The 17,041-nt window shown below is 53.0% G+C and overlaps 3 protein-coding genes across 4 annotated transcripts; 2 read left to right on the forward strand and 1 right to left on the reverse strand.

The window, feature by feature from the left end:
• Positions 1-3,970: 3,970 nt before the first annotated feature.
• Mfrp (membrane frizzled-related protein) lies at positions 3,971-9,087 on the forward strand. The gene is made up of 13 exons (XM_051197365.1): positions 3,971-4,254; positions 4,346-4,472; positions 4,558-4,671; positions 4,775-4,948; positions 5,082-5,295; positions 5,815-5,945; positions 6,058-6,183; positions 6,305-6,381; positions 7,234-7,382; positions 7,746-7,876; positions 8,000-8,131; positions 8,650-8,777; positions 8,863-9,087. The coding sequence occupies exons 1-13, from the start codon at positions 4,201-4,203 to the stop codon at positions 9,085-9,087; spliced, it is 1,782 nt and encodes a 593-aa protein (XP_051053322.1). The 5' UTR covers positions 3,971-4,200.
• Positions 9,088-9,668: 581 nt separating this feature from the next.
• Positions 9,669-11,714, forward strand: C1qtnf5 (C1q and TNF related 5). Of its 2 annotated transcripts, none has more exons than XM_051197211.1 (3): positions 9,669-9,915; positions 10,271-10,531; positions 10,814-11,714. In XM_051197211.1, exons 1-3 carry the CDS (start codon positions 9,684-9,686, stop codon positions 11,329-11,331), a joined length of 1,011 nt encoding a protein of 336 aa, XP_051053168.1. In that variant the 5' UTR covers positions 9,669-9,683; the 3' UTR covers positions 11,332-11,714. The 2 variants fall into 2 exon arrangements, with proteins under 2 accessions (XP_051053168.1, XP_051053170.1); XM_051197213.1 differs by having other exon boundaries at positions 9,853-9,999.
• Positions 11,715-13,382: 1,668 nt separating this feature from the next.
• On the reverse strand, positions 13,383-15,882 carry Rnf26 (ring finger protein 26). The gene has a single exon (XM_051197214.1). It carries the CDS (start codon positions 15,803-15,805, stop codon positions 14,237-14,239), a length of 1,569 nt encoding a protein of 522 aa, XP_051053171.1. The 5' UTR covers positions 15,806-15,882; the 3' UTR covers positions 13,383-14,236.
• Between the last annotated feature and the right edge of the window lie 1,159 nt (positions 15,883-17,041).

Genomic DNA, 17,041 nt, shown 5'->3' on the forward strand with positions numbered 1-17,041 from the left:
AGTTTGCTTGCTTGCCTTACATTTACCTATTCTAAGAGGACAGCTTGTGCATACCGTGGCATATGTATGGAACTTTGAAGAGTCAGTCGTCTTCTTCCACCATGTCAGTTTCGGGGATCAAATTCAAGCCAGCAGGTTTTGCAGCAAGTGCCCTTACCAAAGCAGACAACAAGGAAACACAGGGGCTTGTTCTGGTATTGTCATTTCTCCAGCCCCAGAGTGAATTTTTGATTGCTCAATGCTCAACCCAATTCATATTTTATGGGTCTTTAGAGTTGGGAAACTTAGAAGTCACCTGACATTTTGACAGTGTACTAGGGGCTCAAGACCTGTCAAAGGCCACACCACCTGGCCATGACAGAAGCAAGCTGGAGCTCACCTAGTTCTTGCTCCGCCTGAAGCCTTTTGGTTGCATCGGGGACAGCATTTGCCAGGACTCTCAGCGGAATTTTCCTACCTTATTAGGAAGTGAACTGAACAGCCATGTAGCATGCACATGTACCCAGCAGCAAAGCCAGCATGAGCTAGATGAGCCCTGCTCGGTCTGTTTGAGCTGGACACTTCTAAGGGTCCCTACACTTGAACTCTCATGGGCACAAACAACCACCTGTGTGGGTTGCAGAGGGCAGGAAGAAGTGGCCAGCAATCATAGCCCAAGATGACATAACCTCTCTGAGCCCGGTTTCTTCATCTATAAGCTGAGTATGGTAATACCAACAGACTTATGAGGCTGATTAGAAAAAGCATGGCACACTGTAGGCACTCAATGCAGGGAGCAATCTTCTCATCACTACAACCAAACACCTAAGAAGAAGCAACTTATGGCCAGAGAGCTACCCAGTGGGTCCCGAAAAGCACTTACCACATGAGCTATGGACCTGAGTTCAAGCCCCACAGTGGAAGCCTGTGAGTTAGTTCTGAGTGAGCTGGCTCCCCAAAGTTGACCCATGACCTCCACATTCATACCCGTATGGGTACTCATGTGCAGAGACACAGACATCTTTTACTAGATAACATTACTACAGAATTATGCGTTATTAGATAATTGCAGTCTTTTATTAGAACTGGGTTGGCAAGATAGTTCAGTAAGTAAAGACCCATGCCATCAAGCCTGGTAACTTAAATTCAATCCCTGGAACTCATGTGGTAGAAGGAGAGAGTCACTCCTGACCTCTGTAGACATCAGCATACATGTGGTACAGGCATACACACATATACATAAATAAAAATAAATCTTGGGAGCAAAAAAAAAAAAAAAATGTCTCAAGCTGGGCGGTGGTGGCACATTCCTTTAATCCCAGCACTCAGGAGGCATAGGCAGGCAAATCTCTATGAGTTCGAGACCAGCCTGTTCTATAAGAGCTAGTTCCAGGACAGCCTCCAAAGCCACAGAGAAATCCTGTCTTGAAAAACAAAACAAAATAAAACAAAACAAAACAAAACAAAAACATGATGCAATGGCTGGGTAGCAGCCTGAGTTGCCCTCAGAACCTTGAAGATGATTTTCTGGTGGTCTTCATGCCTCATGGCAATGCTGTCCCTAACCTGGGCTCCAGGCAGGTATGTGGATGCCTTTGGGAAGCCCACAGCAGTGGCCAGGGTTCACATTGGCCATATCATTTTACCAACCCACATTAATCTGTAGAAAAAACACCGAGTTACTGAGCCCCTGTATAGAGATATGTTTAACTCCCCTGGCTGCCAGAAGGTTCATACCCTCAAGAAGTGGGGCTTCAGTAAGTGGCAGCTGAGACATGGCTCATCCCTGATGGCTGTGGGGACAAGCGATGAGCTCAGTACACAGAGGTTTCCCACTGTGCTGGAGCTCTGTTGGTGGAGTGCTGACCCAGAGTGCACAAAGGTTCAACACACCCCTGCCCCTTCCCCCCACCATGTGGTGGGACACACACAGCCCTGGGGAACAAAGACAGGAGGCTCAGAAGCTCCAGGTCCTTTTGAGGAAATGGTTAGCAGGTAAAGCACCTGCCACTCACGGAAAGGCTGTGAGAGCCAGTGAGGCACAGTAACCCTGTCTGTGATTCCTGGATAGTCTGGCTGACTAGACAAGCAGAATCAAGCAAGCTCTGGGTTCAAGTGAGAGACATTGCCTCTCTAGATAATCTCATATAAGTGTGTGTGTGTGTGTGTGTGTGTGTGTGTGTGTGTGTGTGATCAAGGAAGACACTGATATCAACTTCTAGCCTCCATACACACATGCATGAGCATAACTAACACACACACACACACCAAAAAGTGTTCACAATTATCCTTACCTACATAAAGAGTTTAAAGCCAACCCAGGCAATATGAGACCACCTCACAAGTGTCTTGAAGGTAACCTTTGGCCACAAGTGTTTGCTCATTCTGGTTGGACCACACTGAGCCATATCCCTAGCCACAGAAAGAGTTTGGAATAGCCAAGTATGGTGGCTCATACCTTTAATCCCAGCATGCAGGAGGTGGTGCATGCTTTTAGTCCCAGCCCTTGAGGGTGGGGATGGGTGATAGAGGAAGGCAGATCTCTGAGTTTGAGGTCAATCTAGTCTACAGCAAGAGTTCCAGGACAGCCAGGATTATTTTAAAAAAAAGGGGGGGGGGGACTGGAGAGAGGGCTCCGTGGTAAAGAGCACTAGCTGCTCTTCCAGAATTTCTGAGTTCAATTCCCAGCAACCACATGACGGCTCACAACCATTCATAGTGAGATCTGGTGCCCTCTTCTGGCCTTCAGGCATACATTCAGGCAGAGCACTGTATCTATAATAAACAAATAAATGTTTTTTTCTAAAAAAAAAAAAAAGAAGGACTGGAGAGATGGCTCAGTGGTTTAAGATCACTGGCTGCTCTTCCAGAGGTCCTGAGTTCAATTCCCAGCCACCACATAATGGCTCACAACCATCCATAATGAGATCTGGTGCCCTCTTCTGACCTGCAGGTGTACATGCAGACAGAACACTGTATACATAATAAATAAATCTTTATAAAGGTGGGGAGGGGAACCAGAAAGACAAATAGCCCACAGAATCAGCTGATCCGAGCTAGTGAGAGATCACTGGACTCAAGTCAGACAAAGGGGGAATCTGCATAAGAACAATGGTGTGATTGGGACAATACATGAGGCCACTGGCAGTGGGTCCAAGACCTAACACTAATGCACAGACTGACTTAGAGGAGCCCATTCTATATGGAGACATACCTTGCTCAGCCTAGACACAGGAGTGTGGGGGGTGGAGAGGTGCCTTGGTCCTGCCTCAATGAGATGATGGGACAGACTTAGCAGATTTCCTAGGGGAGGCCTTACCCTCTCCAAGGAGTAGATGGGAGTTGGGGGATCGGGAGGAGAAAAGGGAGGGGAACTGGGATTGGAATGTCAAAAAATAAATTAATGAAAATAAAAGAAATACCAAAAGGGGGCTGGAGAGATGGCTCAGTGATGGCTCATCACTGACTGCTCTTCCACAGGACCTGGGTTCAGTTCCCAGCACCCACATGTTAACTGTATGTATGAAGGGATCTGACACCTTCATACCAATGCACATGAAATAAAGTTAAATACTTTTTTTTGAAAAGAAAGACAAAAAGTTGGGGTGGAAGAACAGCTTCTTCCAAAGGCTCAGGGTTAGCCAGTAACTCTGCCACTCAGATGGGGCAAAGTAGTGGGTTGCTGGCTTTGTCTGTGACCCTTAGAAGGCTGCCCACCTCTACCCCAGGGATTGCTTCCTGTCTCTGTCTCTCTTTACCTAGGGCTCCCATGCTTACATGGCAGTCATGTTCTCCAGCCCCCAGCTCCCTGGGAGTTTCCACAACACCCTGGGGGAGGGGAGGGGCCTGGTGACTCCCCTAGTCACATCCCACAGAATACCCAGCTTTCTCTGTTGGTGTTCACAACCACTGCGCCTTTAAGGCCTGCTGCTCAGTGCCAGGGTCTTGACCCCAGCATCCTCAGCTGAGTTGGATTAAGGACCATTCCGTGCCTTTGGTGAATTCCTTCTCGCATCAGTTCCCTCCCCCACATGAAGACAGAGTAGCCTGGAGCCCTAACCATTCTGCCAAAGGCAACCAGAGAACTGGTCTCTCCTGACAGCCTGGTCCCTCCCAGAGTAAAAGTTGCTTCTTTGGTAGGTGGCTTGTGACCAGGGAGTGGATCCTCAGGGGTCTTGGGCTATCACAGGATCTCCAGAACGCCATGCAGAATCTTAAGCCATGAAGGACTATTCCGATGTCATCCTCTGTCCAGAGGAAACTGAGTTGAGCAAGGTAAGACTCACATTAAAAACCCCCTCCCAATATCCCATGTCCCCAGTGAACATGCCTGTCCCAGCCCATAAGCCTCTGCCTTCCATTTCAGACAGAGTTCTGCAATCCTGCTTTCGATCCTGAAGCAGGGCCTTCTTGCCCCCCACCAGCCTTACAGAAAGATGCCAGCAGCAGCCTCAAATCTCCCTGGCATGGTAGCTATCCCAGGGCTTGCTCAGGTACAGAAGAGAGCCCAAAAACTAAGGTGTGAGGGATATCTTGTATAGAGGTGCCTCTACACAGCCCACTGTGTCCTCCCCTCAGCCCAGCATCTCCGAAGGCTACAACCAGACTGCCGTTTCTCTTGGCTCTGTATCCTGCTGCTCAGTGGCCTTCTGGTCCTGCTGCTGGGGCTACTGGTGGCTATCATCCTGGCTCGTAAGTACTTGGGAGGGCTTTATATGGAGAGTTCATGAACTGTTCTATCAGCCTCCAGACACCTGCTCCTCTAAATAACACTCTTCCATCCTCCTGCCCCAAGAATTGCAGGCTACATCCCTCCCCAGGACAACCCAGAGCCCACTGCCCACCCGAGGCCTCCCCACCAAGGGCGGCATTCCTAGCTCCACCCCTAACACCAGCACTACCACCACCAGCACCTCTCCAGCAGCCACAGGGCAGCAGGAGGTAGCCATGAGCCCTACACATCAGAGCAGTGAGTTCTAAGGGTTTTCTTCTGGAGAAGGCCTAAGGTGGCAGCCGGGAGGAAAAGCCTGGAAGTGGAACCTTGGCGGTGGGGGAGACCTCTCTCCTATTGACCTCTGAATCCTATCCTCCATCATCTGCAGACTGCGGAGGCCTCCTTCCTGGTCCAAGGGGTTTCTTCAGCAGCCCCAACTACCCAGACCTTTACCCACCCCACAGCCACTGTGTCTGGCATATCCAGGTAGCCACAGGCCAAACAATACAGCTCAAGATTCAAGCCCTCAGCATAGAAGGTGTGCTCGCCTGTGTTTTTGATCGCTTGGAAATTGTCCCAGAGCCTTCAGGCCCTCTTCTCAGGTGGGTCCCTTTGCTCCCAGGGGATCCCAGTTGTCTGAAGGGTGGAGAAAGAGAAAGCTCTAGATGGAAATCATCAGAACTGATCTCTGGCCCCTTCCTGCCAGCACCCTGTTGTCCTGTGGCCTAGGGAAAGTCACTCCCCCTCTCTGATTCCTCTGATTCCTTCTTCTTTTCTTTTCTTTCTTTCTTTCTTTTTTTTTTTTTTTTTTTTTTTTTTTTTTTTTTTTTTTGGGAGGGAGGGGGTGGGGGAAATGTCCGAGACAAGGTTTCTCTATGCAACAGTCCTGGCTGTCCTACAACTCACTTTGTAGACCAGGCTGGCCTTGAATGCACTAAGATTCACCTGCCTCTGCCTCTGCCTCTGCCTCTGCCTCTGCCTCTGCCTCTGCCTCTGCCTCTGCCTCTGCCTCTGCCTCCCCAGTGCTGGGATTAAAGGTGTGCACCACCACCACTAGACTCTAATCCATTTCTTACCTGAGTTCAGAGCCTGCATCACTCCCAACCTGGCTTTTTTTACAGGGTGTGTGGTAAGACACCTCCTGCCACACTAAACACCAATACCAGCCACCTCCGTGTATCCTTTGTCTCTGATGACGATGTGGAAGGGTCTGGTTTCCAGGCCTGGTACCAAGCTGTGGCCCCTGGGCATTGTGAGTGACTTCCCATCTTGTCCCCAGCACCTCCCTGTCAGCTTTCCCAGCATTGGCAAAGGGACGAAACTCTGGGGGACTGTGACTCCAGACGGTTTGTGTCCTTCTCCAGGGAGCTGTGCCCATAATGAGTTCCGCTGTGACGAGCTCCTCTGTCTGAAGCATGACTTAGTATGTGATGGCATTACCAACTGTGCCGACGGCAGAGATGAGGCCAACTGCAGTGCCAAGACTTTGGGTACGAGCCCAGCCAGGAACAGGGCAGGCACATCTTCAGGCTTCTGTCCCAGGCTGAGCTCCCCTGCTCTGACCCAGAATTTTCTTGCTGGCCACTCATGTGCCATTTGGCTTCTTTCCAGGGTGTGGAGGGAATCTGACTGGGCTCCATGGGCTGTTCTCTACTCCCAACTACCCACAGCACTACCCTCACCAACAGGTAAGTGCAGTGCCCTTCGGGAACTGGCATAGCACTCAAGAGACACCACGGTTCCTAGGTTTGTGTGCCTAGGAACAATATGCCTCGGTAAAATCAGTTCGTGCTCATCAGAAGAAAACATTGTTAAGCACCAACTGTATACCCAGATATTTCCATGCTGGGTAAACATATCTATCTCTGAGATCAGACGATTTGAAGGAGCATTTACTTATCTAAAGACAAGGTCTCACTCTGTAACTCATGCTGATTTTGTAACTGGTGAGAATCCTCCTACCCCAGCCCTCCCAAGTGTTTGGATTATAGGTATGAGCCACCATGCCAGGCCTGGCATTTTGTTTGTTTTGAGACAGGATCTCACTATGTAGCCCTGGCTAGGCTGGAACCCACAGAGATCCACCTGCCTCTACGTGGCAATAATGATGTACACACACACACACACACACACACACACACACACGTGCCTCCACCCCCCCACCCCCCACACCTACTGGATTGTTTTTTGTTTTTCCATGCTGAGGAGCAACCCCAGGATCTTGTGCGTGCCAGACAAGTTCTTTACCACTGAGCTATATCCCTGTTCCTTGGCTTTTTGAGACACTCTCTGTATGAGCTTAGGAGGCTGCTTTGGAACTTGACATATAGCTGGGGCTGGCCTTGAACTCTGCTCCCAAGCACTGGAGTTATAGGTGTAAGCCACCATGTCTGATTGGCTGCCTATTTTAAGAGGCACCAATGATGGAATGTGAGGTGGACAACAGTCACTCACACCCGCCTAGTCTGCTCTGGACATAGAAGACTGGACTTAGGCAGGAGGAGGTTCCTGTGACTTATCTCACGTGTACCCTCCCCCAGCTTTGCACCTGGTACATCTCAGTGCCCGTGGGGTATGGCATAGGACTACAATTCCACAACTTCAGCCTGGAAGCACAGGCTGAGTGCAAGTTTGACTACGTGGAGGTGTATGAGGCCAGCAGTTCCAGGGCCTTCAGTTTCCTGGGCAGGTACCAATCAGGGCAACCCAGGCCCCATCTGGCAGGCTGGGCTCCCTACAGGAGGCTCAAGTGAGTCCCCAGCTTCGCTGGCTATAAACTAAAGGTCTCTTTACCGGCACCCCGAAACAGCCTGTGCTCTCCTGAGAAGGCCTTCACTTCAGTAGTCACTTAGCCCTACTCACCTCCCCTATCTCGCCTGACTCTCCCCATCTCATACTTTCTATAACAAATAGTGTGTCTCCTTCCCCAGACCCTAAGCTCCATTAATCAGCAATCTTGTTCCCCATCACCCCTGGCATGGCCAAGCGCCCAGCTCAGAACCCCCAGGGCTGGCCGGTGGCCTGTGCCAGGATGTGTTTCTGCTCTGGGCAGGTTCTGTGGTGCTGAGCTGCCAGCCCCCCTCATCTCCTCACAGCACCAGCTGGCTGTAATCTTTAAGACAGATCTTGGTATCAGCAGCGGGGGCTTCTTAGCCACCTACCAGGCCATCAATACTACAGGGAGTAAGTGCCCCTGGGCAGGTGGGTGTGGGCAACAGAGGCTTGTCCACGGAACAGCAAAGGGTGCCCTGGAGGGCAGTGGATACAGGCATGTCCTAGGGCACTATCATACCCCTATGCCCACAGACCCTTGTGGGCCCAGAGAGTTCTGCCAGGACAGAGGATGTAGAGATCTGCAATGGATGTGTGACTTATGGAAAGACTGTGCAAATGACAGCAACAACAACAATTGCAGTGGTCACCTGTTCCCACAACAAGGTAAGGAGCCTTACCCTGAGCAAGCCCTGCTGCCCACAGCAGGCTGGGTACCTACCATACCCTCCTCGCTTCCCTTTCCTTCCCCCTTGATAAGTTCATGCCTGGGCCCCTTTCTCCTCACCCTGGGACTGCTTTACAGAGTCTTCGTGGGACTCTCGGCCCGTGTTGGCATTGTACACTATGTCACCTGAAAGGGACATGGGAATGTAGGAGTCAGAGGTGGGGTGTTGAGACTAATTTACCTTGTCACTCACAGTCCCTCTCCACAGCCTGATTCACAGATCACATGACAGAAGTGGGTACCCCACATTCCCTCAGAACAGAGGAGCCTACGTGATGTACAGGCTGGCAAGTGCAGGCTCTGGAAAACAGAAGGGCTTGTTGGAGTGTGTGAAACAGCTCTGTGGTGCCCCTTGAGATATCCAGCAGAAGTCCATATATATGACCCATGTGGGAATAAGGGCCCAGAACCAAGCAACATGTCGTTCCCCACAGTGACCCAGCCCTCCCCTTTACAGAGCTGGCCTGTGAACCTGTCCAAGTGGAGATGTGCCTTGAACTAAGCTACAACACCACAGCTTTCCCCAACATCTGGGTGGGCCTGGGCACCCAGTCGGAGGTGGTAGACATCCTCAGAGGCTACAAGGTGCTGGGACACAGAGGAGGGAGGTCATAGGAAGGGGTGGACACATGGGGACTGCACATCTGAGGTCTGTCTCTCCCTCCCACAGAGTCTGACAAGTCTACCCTGCTACCAGAATTTCCGGAGGTTTCTTTGCGGGTTGCTTGTACCTCACTGTACCCCACTGGGCACTGTCCTACCCCCTTGCCGCTCTATCTGCCAGGAGGCAGAGCAACAGTGCCAATCGAGTCTGGCACTGCTGGGCACCCCCTGGCCCTTCAACTGCAACAGGCTGCCTGAGGCAGCTAGCCTGGAAGCTTGTTCCCAACCATGACCTGAAGCCAGTCCCTACCTCTGCGTGCCCACCCTCCTCTATCTCTATGGGTGGGCAGGGCAGGCAGAAAACAAGGGAAGTGACCTGGGCATGGAACTCTACCCGTCCTCTCTGGTGCTCCCCAAGGAGAACTAGTTCCAATGCTAATCCAGCCCAGGACTAACCCATCTTCCCTGTGCCTTCCTGCACTCTTATTTACCACAATAGCCCTAGGCAGTGGCCAGGCCCCAAATAGTGCCATTGGACAGCCCAGAGATTTCCTATCCAAGTCTCTGACCCTAACTCCCTATATTCTGCCTCCCTACTTTCCATTTGAGTATTTAAGATCACCAGACCTTCAGCTTTTCCATTTAGTCAACGAAACTGTACTGAGTGTCTACTGGTGTGGTGGGACCCTATTCTATGTCTGGGGGTCCCACTGGCTCTCTACTTTTGGAATCCTTCACCCTGGGCTCTACTGATCCAGTTCTCCACCCCACAACCACACCCACACACTAGTCTTGACTTTGGCCTCTGTCACTACCCGGTTCCTCCCTCCCTCCAGCTCTTGGGAACTGGAGCTGCATCTGTCTGTCTGACAGTTCAACCTCTGTGTAATGCAGGCTCAAGACTCTCTCCTCCTCCCTTCTCCACACCCCCTACACCCCCACAACTTTGGCCGGCTGCCGGGCGACACCACGAGTTATTTCCCTGCTATTTCCCAGCCCCGGAGCTCTTGGCCCCTGAACAACTGGTTTCCTCTAGGAGTTTGGGAGGAGCGCTGTGGAGCCGGCAAGGAGCAACCAGAAGCTGGGATCAGTCAGCAAGGGCAAGGGCTGCCTGGTTGGGGTAGGAGTGGGAGCAGGGCCAGCTGGAGGGTCTGAGGAAGCCTTTCAGAGAGAGCTGCTGGGGGAGCTGGAGAGCGGGGAGGGGGTGAGTCTGGCAGAGGAGGAGGGTGGGTGGGGGAAGGGATTGTGGGAAAGCCTGGGCGCCAGCTAGGGGACTGGGTAGGGAGGGCTCGTCTTTCCTTTCCTTTCCTATGCCCTCCCAGTTCTTGGTCTGGGGCACCCTCCTCTGCATCCATGCCATCACACTATGCTCAGCCCCAAAGGCTTGTTTATGGAGCGGGGACCTGCTGGGTTCCACCTGGGTGGGGCGTGAGGTGGGTCCCAAGATTCTGGGTTCCGACTCTCGTCCTGCCCAGCCCACAGACTACAAGAGGATCCTGGCTTCTGGGCCTCTGGGGTCACCATGAGGCCACTTCTTGCCCTGCTGCTTCTGAGGCTGGTGTCAGGCTCTCCTCCACTGGATGACAACAAGATCCCCAGCCTGTGTCCCGGGCAGCCTGGCCTTCCAGGCACACCAGGTCACCACGGCAGCCAAGGCCTGCCTGGCCGCGACGGCCGTGATGGCCGCGACGGTGCGCCCGGAGCTCCGGGCGAGAAAGGCGAGGGCGGGAGGCCGGGTAAGAAGTCGTCTTCATCGCAGCCCACAGGGACATGTCTCGTGGATCCTCTGGGGTCCAAGGGTCCCTCCAGGGGGCGCTACTCCCCCTCCATTTTCGCCGGCTCGGGTGGGGCGAGGTGGGCTGTGGTTGGAGGGGGTGAGTCAACCCCAGGGAGTCAGAAATCCTAGATTCCCTCTGCTCAGCATCTGCCCCCTGCAGGAGACAATAGCCAGGAAGGCTGGGAGCCTCCTGTGCTCCTCTGCGGCTCCTAATTTCTCCCCTTCGCCCCTCCACCCCCAGGACTGCCTGGGCCGCGTGGGGAGCCCGGGCCGCGTGGAGAAGCAGGTCCCATGGGGGCTACCGGACCTGCTGGGGAGTGCTCCGTGCCCCCGCGATCAGCCTTCAGTGCCAAGCGCTCCGAGAGCCGAGTGCCTCCACCAGCAGATGCACCCCTACCCTTCGACCGCGTGCTGCTGAATGAGCAGGGACACTACGATGCCACTACGGGCAAGTTCACCTGCCAAGTGCCTGGTGTATACTACTTCGCTGTCCACGCCACCGTCTACCGAGCCAGCTTGCAGTTTGATCTTGTCAAAAATGGCGAGTCAATCGCCTCTTTCTTTCAGTTTTTCGGGGGGTGGCCCAAGCCAGCCTCACTCTCGGGGGGTGCTATGGTAAGGCTGGAACCTGAGGACCAGGTGTGGGTGCAGGTGGGTGTGGGTGATTACATTGGCATCTATGCCAGCATCAAGACAGACAGCACCTTCTCTGGATTTCTCGTCTATTCTGACTGGCACAGCTCCCCAGTCTTTGCCTAATGTACAGTGAACCAGGAGCTGGCACTCGCACCTAGAGGAGGGTGTGACGCTCACAGGCGCATACCAGGAGGGCTGGCCCCCTGGAATATTGTGAATGACTAGGGAAGAGAGCCACCTCCTATCCCATTGCTGGCAAGGAATGGAGACAGAGGCTGTCTGAGGTCAAGACAGACATCCTGGAACAGTGGCTGGGTTACTGCCCAGGACTTTAGAGTTGTGCTGTGCTGTGCTGGCAACGGTGGGTCCTGGTTGCCCTAGCCCAGGACTCCAAGGTGGGATGCTCCTTCCTAGCCCTGTGCCCCCTCTAGGTCCTTGATGCCATCTCTCCTGCTCCTAGAGCTGGCCTTTTTCTCAGAGGTCACTCAATAAACCTCAAAAACCTCCCACTGGCTTCTGCCTTTCTTCAGAGATCCACAGCAGGAAGGCTTCCTGAGTGAAATGGAGCCATGAGGCAGAGATACAGCAAGCAGACCTAGAATAATCAACTCCACAGAGCTGCCACCTAGTTATGTAGATGGTGAATGGGATTGCCTGACCAGGGGATTGCCCACCTGATTTGGGCTATGGCCACCCAAGAAAAGGAACACATTTTTCTAATTCAGACATGCCAAACCAAGTGGGAGCTGCCACTGTCTGGTTTAAAAATAAAAACTCGGGGACTTTCAATCACTGATGCGCTTGCTGTGAGCCAGATAACGGTAAAGATACCAGCTTTCTTGGTTAACTGAAAAGCTATTGCTGTCACCTCCACCCAGGGATAAGTAGTTTCTGGGATGACCACAAGGGGGCAACCAAGCACCAGACTGCAACAATGATCTAAGGTTTAGACTTCTAAGGTAGTTTGGGGGAAAAAAAGGGTACTAAGGTCTGCAGAAAGAATTTCAGATGGGGGTGAAAGAAAAGGAGGCCCTTGCCCCCCCCCAGCTCAGGAAGTTTATCTTCCCTAATAAAATGTTTATCCTCCACATTAAACAGAGACTGGAAGGAGCCAGGCTTCTCATTGCTCAGCAGGGGGTGAGGGGAAGCTAGAGGGGGATGCATAGGGGGAGGGGCAGTTCAAGCCCTGCCACAGGCCTTCAGTTCAGGGGTGGAGATGGAGAACTGTCTCCACTGCGCTGGGCACAGCCTGGGTGGGCCAAGCCATTAAATTGAAGCTGGCCACAGGCCCCCTGAGGGCTCACCTCCTGTGACAGTTTAACTAGGCTCAGCCTAATGACTAGTAAAGATCCAGGGTTTGCTAATCCCAATTGCTCAACCTCTCCTTGCAGAGTAGAGGGACCCAGCATCTCCCCCACTTCAGAAGACATTGTGCTTCTAGAGTAACACAAAATTACAGGGGAGTGTCCCTAATTGCCTGCTGGCCCTGGGAGGGCAGCTGTAGCAAAGAGCCCTAAGTTTCCTATGTCTTCCAGACAGGCCTGTAGGCCTCTGGGCCCCAACTCACACCTCTAAGCAAAAAACCCCACACTCAAAACTCATCACACTACCAGGCCCTGTACCAAGACACAAAAAAGACAAGCACCATACTGGGCATGGTGGCACACGCCTGTAATCCCAGCACTCAGGATCTCTGAGTTCAAGGCCAGCCTAGTCTACACAGTGAATTCCAGGACAGCCAGGGCTACACAGAAAAACCCTGTCCTGAAAAACAAAACAAACAAAACAGATAAGCAGCAGCTCCTCCAAGAATTGGAGGGAGGACTGGCCTCCAGGTAGCACTGTGCCCTCCCAGAAAGAGTGGCCCCACCAGGCGCACAGGAAGGGCAGGATACAAAGGCAATGAGTTCACAAGTTCACTCACAAGGACTTAATGCAGTACAAAGGAAGGCTGTTCCAGAGCTGCACGTGGCAGGTCAGTCAGATCGGAAGGGGTAAACATGAAGCAGCCATGCTTGGTGTGGGCTTTCCCCTTGACACAACCCTGCCACCCTATCTCCTTGTCCCCGCCCCCAAGCTGGGCAATCCAGATGCTCACTTCTTACTCTAGCCAGCCTGAGAGACCAGGGGCTACACTGGCTGACCACCGGCTGGCAGCTGCAAGGACCACACTGTTAGAGCTGTCAACAGAACTTTATTCATAGAAACTGTGTGGGCAGACCTAATGGAGCTGCGAGCCCCGAGGCCTCGCCCCTTGTTTGGACCCTAGTGAAATGTGCAGAATGCCCTCCCCAACGCCAGAGAGACCAGGAGGAATGACATGTTCTACGACACATGGGGCGTGAGAGGAATGAGCAGAAATCTAGTTATTCCTTCTGAGGCTCCTCCTGGAGCTGGGATGCCTGAGAGTAAATGGTCCCAAAGCCAAGTTTAGCTGCACTCCTGTACCCAGGGATAAACTCCTGACCCCAGGTTCTGAGTCAAGTTGGGAGTCTTTAAAAGACAATGACAGGCAGAAGTGGCTCTAAGGGCACCTACGGGATTCTACTCCCAGACCCATCAGGGCAGAGGCTCTGGCTGAGTATAAAGATTCAAGATCATTCCAAAACAAGAAAAACCAAAAAAATAGAAAAATTAAGATCACTCCAAGGCCCAAGAGTTGCCAAAATCCTCACATGACACTGATGTGTGGCCTTAGGGGAAAAGGACTGAAAACCCCAACAGAAAAGCCAGAAGCAATGAAGGTATCTAGATGGGCCCTGGGCAGGACTGAGGAAGACCCACCATAGTCTCAGGGCCCTTGCATAGTGACATACTCACCACCCTCGACAACATAGGGCCCCCATGCAGGGTTCAGAGAAATTGTTACCCTGCCCCACCCAGAATATTCCAGCTACATGTCCTGGGTATATGGCTTGAGGCTTGACAGAGTCGCCATCATGTTGGGGCAAAGAAGACTCGTGCCAAAACCCAGAGGCAAAATGTTGATGCTGTCCTAATCTGTGGAGCACAGGCAGGGAGGGGGTCATCAGAGGTAAACATTGAGGGTCTGCAAGATGCCTCGGCGGCAGAGTGGGCAGTTGCGGTGGTAGACAGGGTGGCGCATGAGGATCTCAGTGCAGGCCTGGCACAGGCACAGGTGCCGGCAGGGCAGAAGCAGGACAGTCTTGCTTTGGTCCTGGCAAATAACACACTTCTTCCTCTCCTCTTGTTCCTTCAGCAACTTCCATGGGTCTTGCCCAGCTGTGGGCTCATCCTCATTGAGTCTCTCTCGGCCTCTAGCAGGGGCTGCTCTGGTGGGCCTAGCATCCTCCTCTTCTGCTTCAGGAAGAGTGTCTTGTCCCTGGATCCTGGCTGAGAACAACCTCCTGGGGCCACCTTGGGGAGCTCCTGGTGCTGCTCCCCGATTTGGCCAGCTGGCCAGCTGTAGACTTCGGCTCCAGACTCTGCGCCAGGCCTCCAGACCCAGTGCAAGACGAGATACCCGCACAACATCCTCTCGAAGTCGGTGGTAGGACTGCCGGGCATGGAGCTGACGGAGGGCTCGGGCGGCCAGCCTCAAGGTAAAGTCTGGGTGCAACACAGCCAAGGTCACTGCCAGCACACAGGCCAACAACACCAAACCAGTGAGGTGGAAGAGAACAAAGCTGGCCAGGAAGCGGACAGCTGAGGCCAGCAGCTCCAGTACTAGTTGACAGGGGGTCCACAGGAGAATGGCCATGGCCACTGCACTGCTGGAAATGTGAGCAAGGAAAGCAGCCAGCACGTCTGTCATCCTCCACAGAGGTCCCACCACGGCATCCCATAGGGCCAACACCAGGGAGAAGAGGTTCTGAGTGCCAATGAGGCAGATGTTGACCAGACTGTTGATCACATAGGCCACCAGGCTCATGGCGATGGCACAGATGTCACAGGCCTGGCGCAGCAAAGCATGGCCATTGGAGACCATGTTCAGGATGCCCCTGTTCAGTAGTTCCCGGCTCCTCAGAGCTCCATGAGAGGCCAAGTGCCCTAGTAGTTTTAAGCTCTCCAAGCCAGAGTAGCAGCTATAAAGGAAAGTACACACGGCCTGCAATCCCCCAAAGGTAAATCGGACCAACGCTTCAACCAAGGCCAACAAAGAAAGCAGCACTCCTCTACCCAAGTGCAGAAGACTAGTCAGTACCGTGTGTGGCAGGTTGTAGATGAAGGCCAAAAGCCAGGCCAAGGTAGCCAAGAGGGAAGACACCAGCAGGAAGTTGAGATCCAACATCAAGATCAGCAAGTCCAGCACCAGGCCCACTGCGTTCACCACCAGGAACACAGCCTCCATGATAGGGCTGTGGAGTTCGGGATAAAAGGAGGGCTGGCTCTTCAGGGAAGGCGGTGCGAAGGTTGCCAATATTAGGAAAGTCGGGGTTAATTTGGAAGGGATGTGAACGCCTAACCAAGGGAGAACCAAGGTCTGAAGTGGGTTGGAGGGAAGACTCTGGGTAGAGGGGAAGGAGTCGCACTTTGGAAGGTGGGCTGTTCGGGAGCGAGGAAGCAGAACATCTCTAAAGTGACAGTGAGCCGGGACTGGAGGGAATCCTTCAGCTTTGGAAGCTTGGAGCTGCATACAAGGCCAGGCAACCGGTCAGACCGGGAGGAGACCCGCAAGGATGGGACGAGATCAGGAAGGTCCGGGCCGGGGCCGGGTGGGACGGCGCAGGCTGGGCGCGGGCTCGCAGTCCAGCCATGCAGGTGCCCCTGTCCCCGCCCGGCCCCTATCCCCGCTCGCGGCGACTGGCACCCGAAGGGAGAGAGGGAACGGGAGTCAGACGCGGCAAAGCCCAAGCGCGGCCTCCACTCCACTGGGCGCCGCCATCTTGTGTGCGAAGGGGAGGGGCAAGAGGGAAGGCGGGGCGGTGGCCTATGGCCAATCAGTGAGGGGCAATGGCAGGAATGTCGACAAATCATTGGTCTTTTCGAACGGCGCCCAGAGGACTTAGTTTCCAAGAAGAGGGGTGGAAAAACATGTATAAAGCCCCTCCTCTTTGAAGCAGTGATTGGCCCGTTCGCACGTCGGTGTAACCTCCCTCTCCCGCCTCTAAAAGAGCCAGAGCCAGACTTTGTTGAGGCCTCCTTTGAGAGTTATCACCCTGCCCCTCCCCCCAAGCCCACTCCCGGTCCTGGAGCGTGCGCTGTTTAAGCTCTGGGCTGGACTCTGGGCTAATACCGCCTCCGTGTCCCGCTGGGACCCGCTGCTTTTTTCATCTTCTCATTCATCATTTTTTTTTTTTTATCATTTATTAAGCACCTACCATGCTTTGAAACAAAACCCTTTTTAAGACACCGTCTGTTCTCAAACTATTCACAAAAAGAAAAAGATTGTTACAGGAGTCTCCCAAACTGCTCTTCCACACACCTCAGCAGATTTTTGCAGCATCCTGAGGAGACAGTTCTTTGTCATTGAGAAAAGGAGCTACAGACTGAAGGAGCTCGGCTTCCTACCTTGGCCCCCACTTTAGCTTGCAGGTCATCTGTGCCCCACACAACATTTTAGCTTGTAGGTCATCTGTGCCCCACACATCAAGAGTCCTGGTGTTTTCTACTTACTCGGAAATCTCTTGGGTGACTATCGTCCTTGTTAGTCTTAATTGTCAATTTTGCAAAGCCCTGGAATCATCTGAAAGAAACCTCAATTTAAGGACTTGCCTAGGTCGGGTGGCAACGTTGGGGTGGGGGCGGGCTGTCCTGGACTGTATAAAAAAAATTGGCTGAGAGCGAACCAGTGACTGAACCAGCTAGCAAGCAGCATCCCCTATGGTTCCTACTGTTCTTCCAGCGCTCTGAGTGAATTCCAAGGTTGGAG

Source organism: Phodopus roborovskii, unplaced genomic scaffold (assembly GCF_943737965.1).
Source record: "Phodopus roborovskii unplaced genomic scaffold, PHOROB, whole genome shotgun sequence".
Lineage (NCBI taxonomy): Eukaryota > Metazoa > Chordata > Mammalia > Rodentia > Cricetidae > Phodopus > Phodopus roborovskii.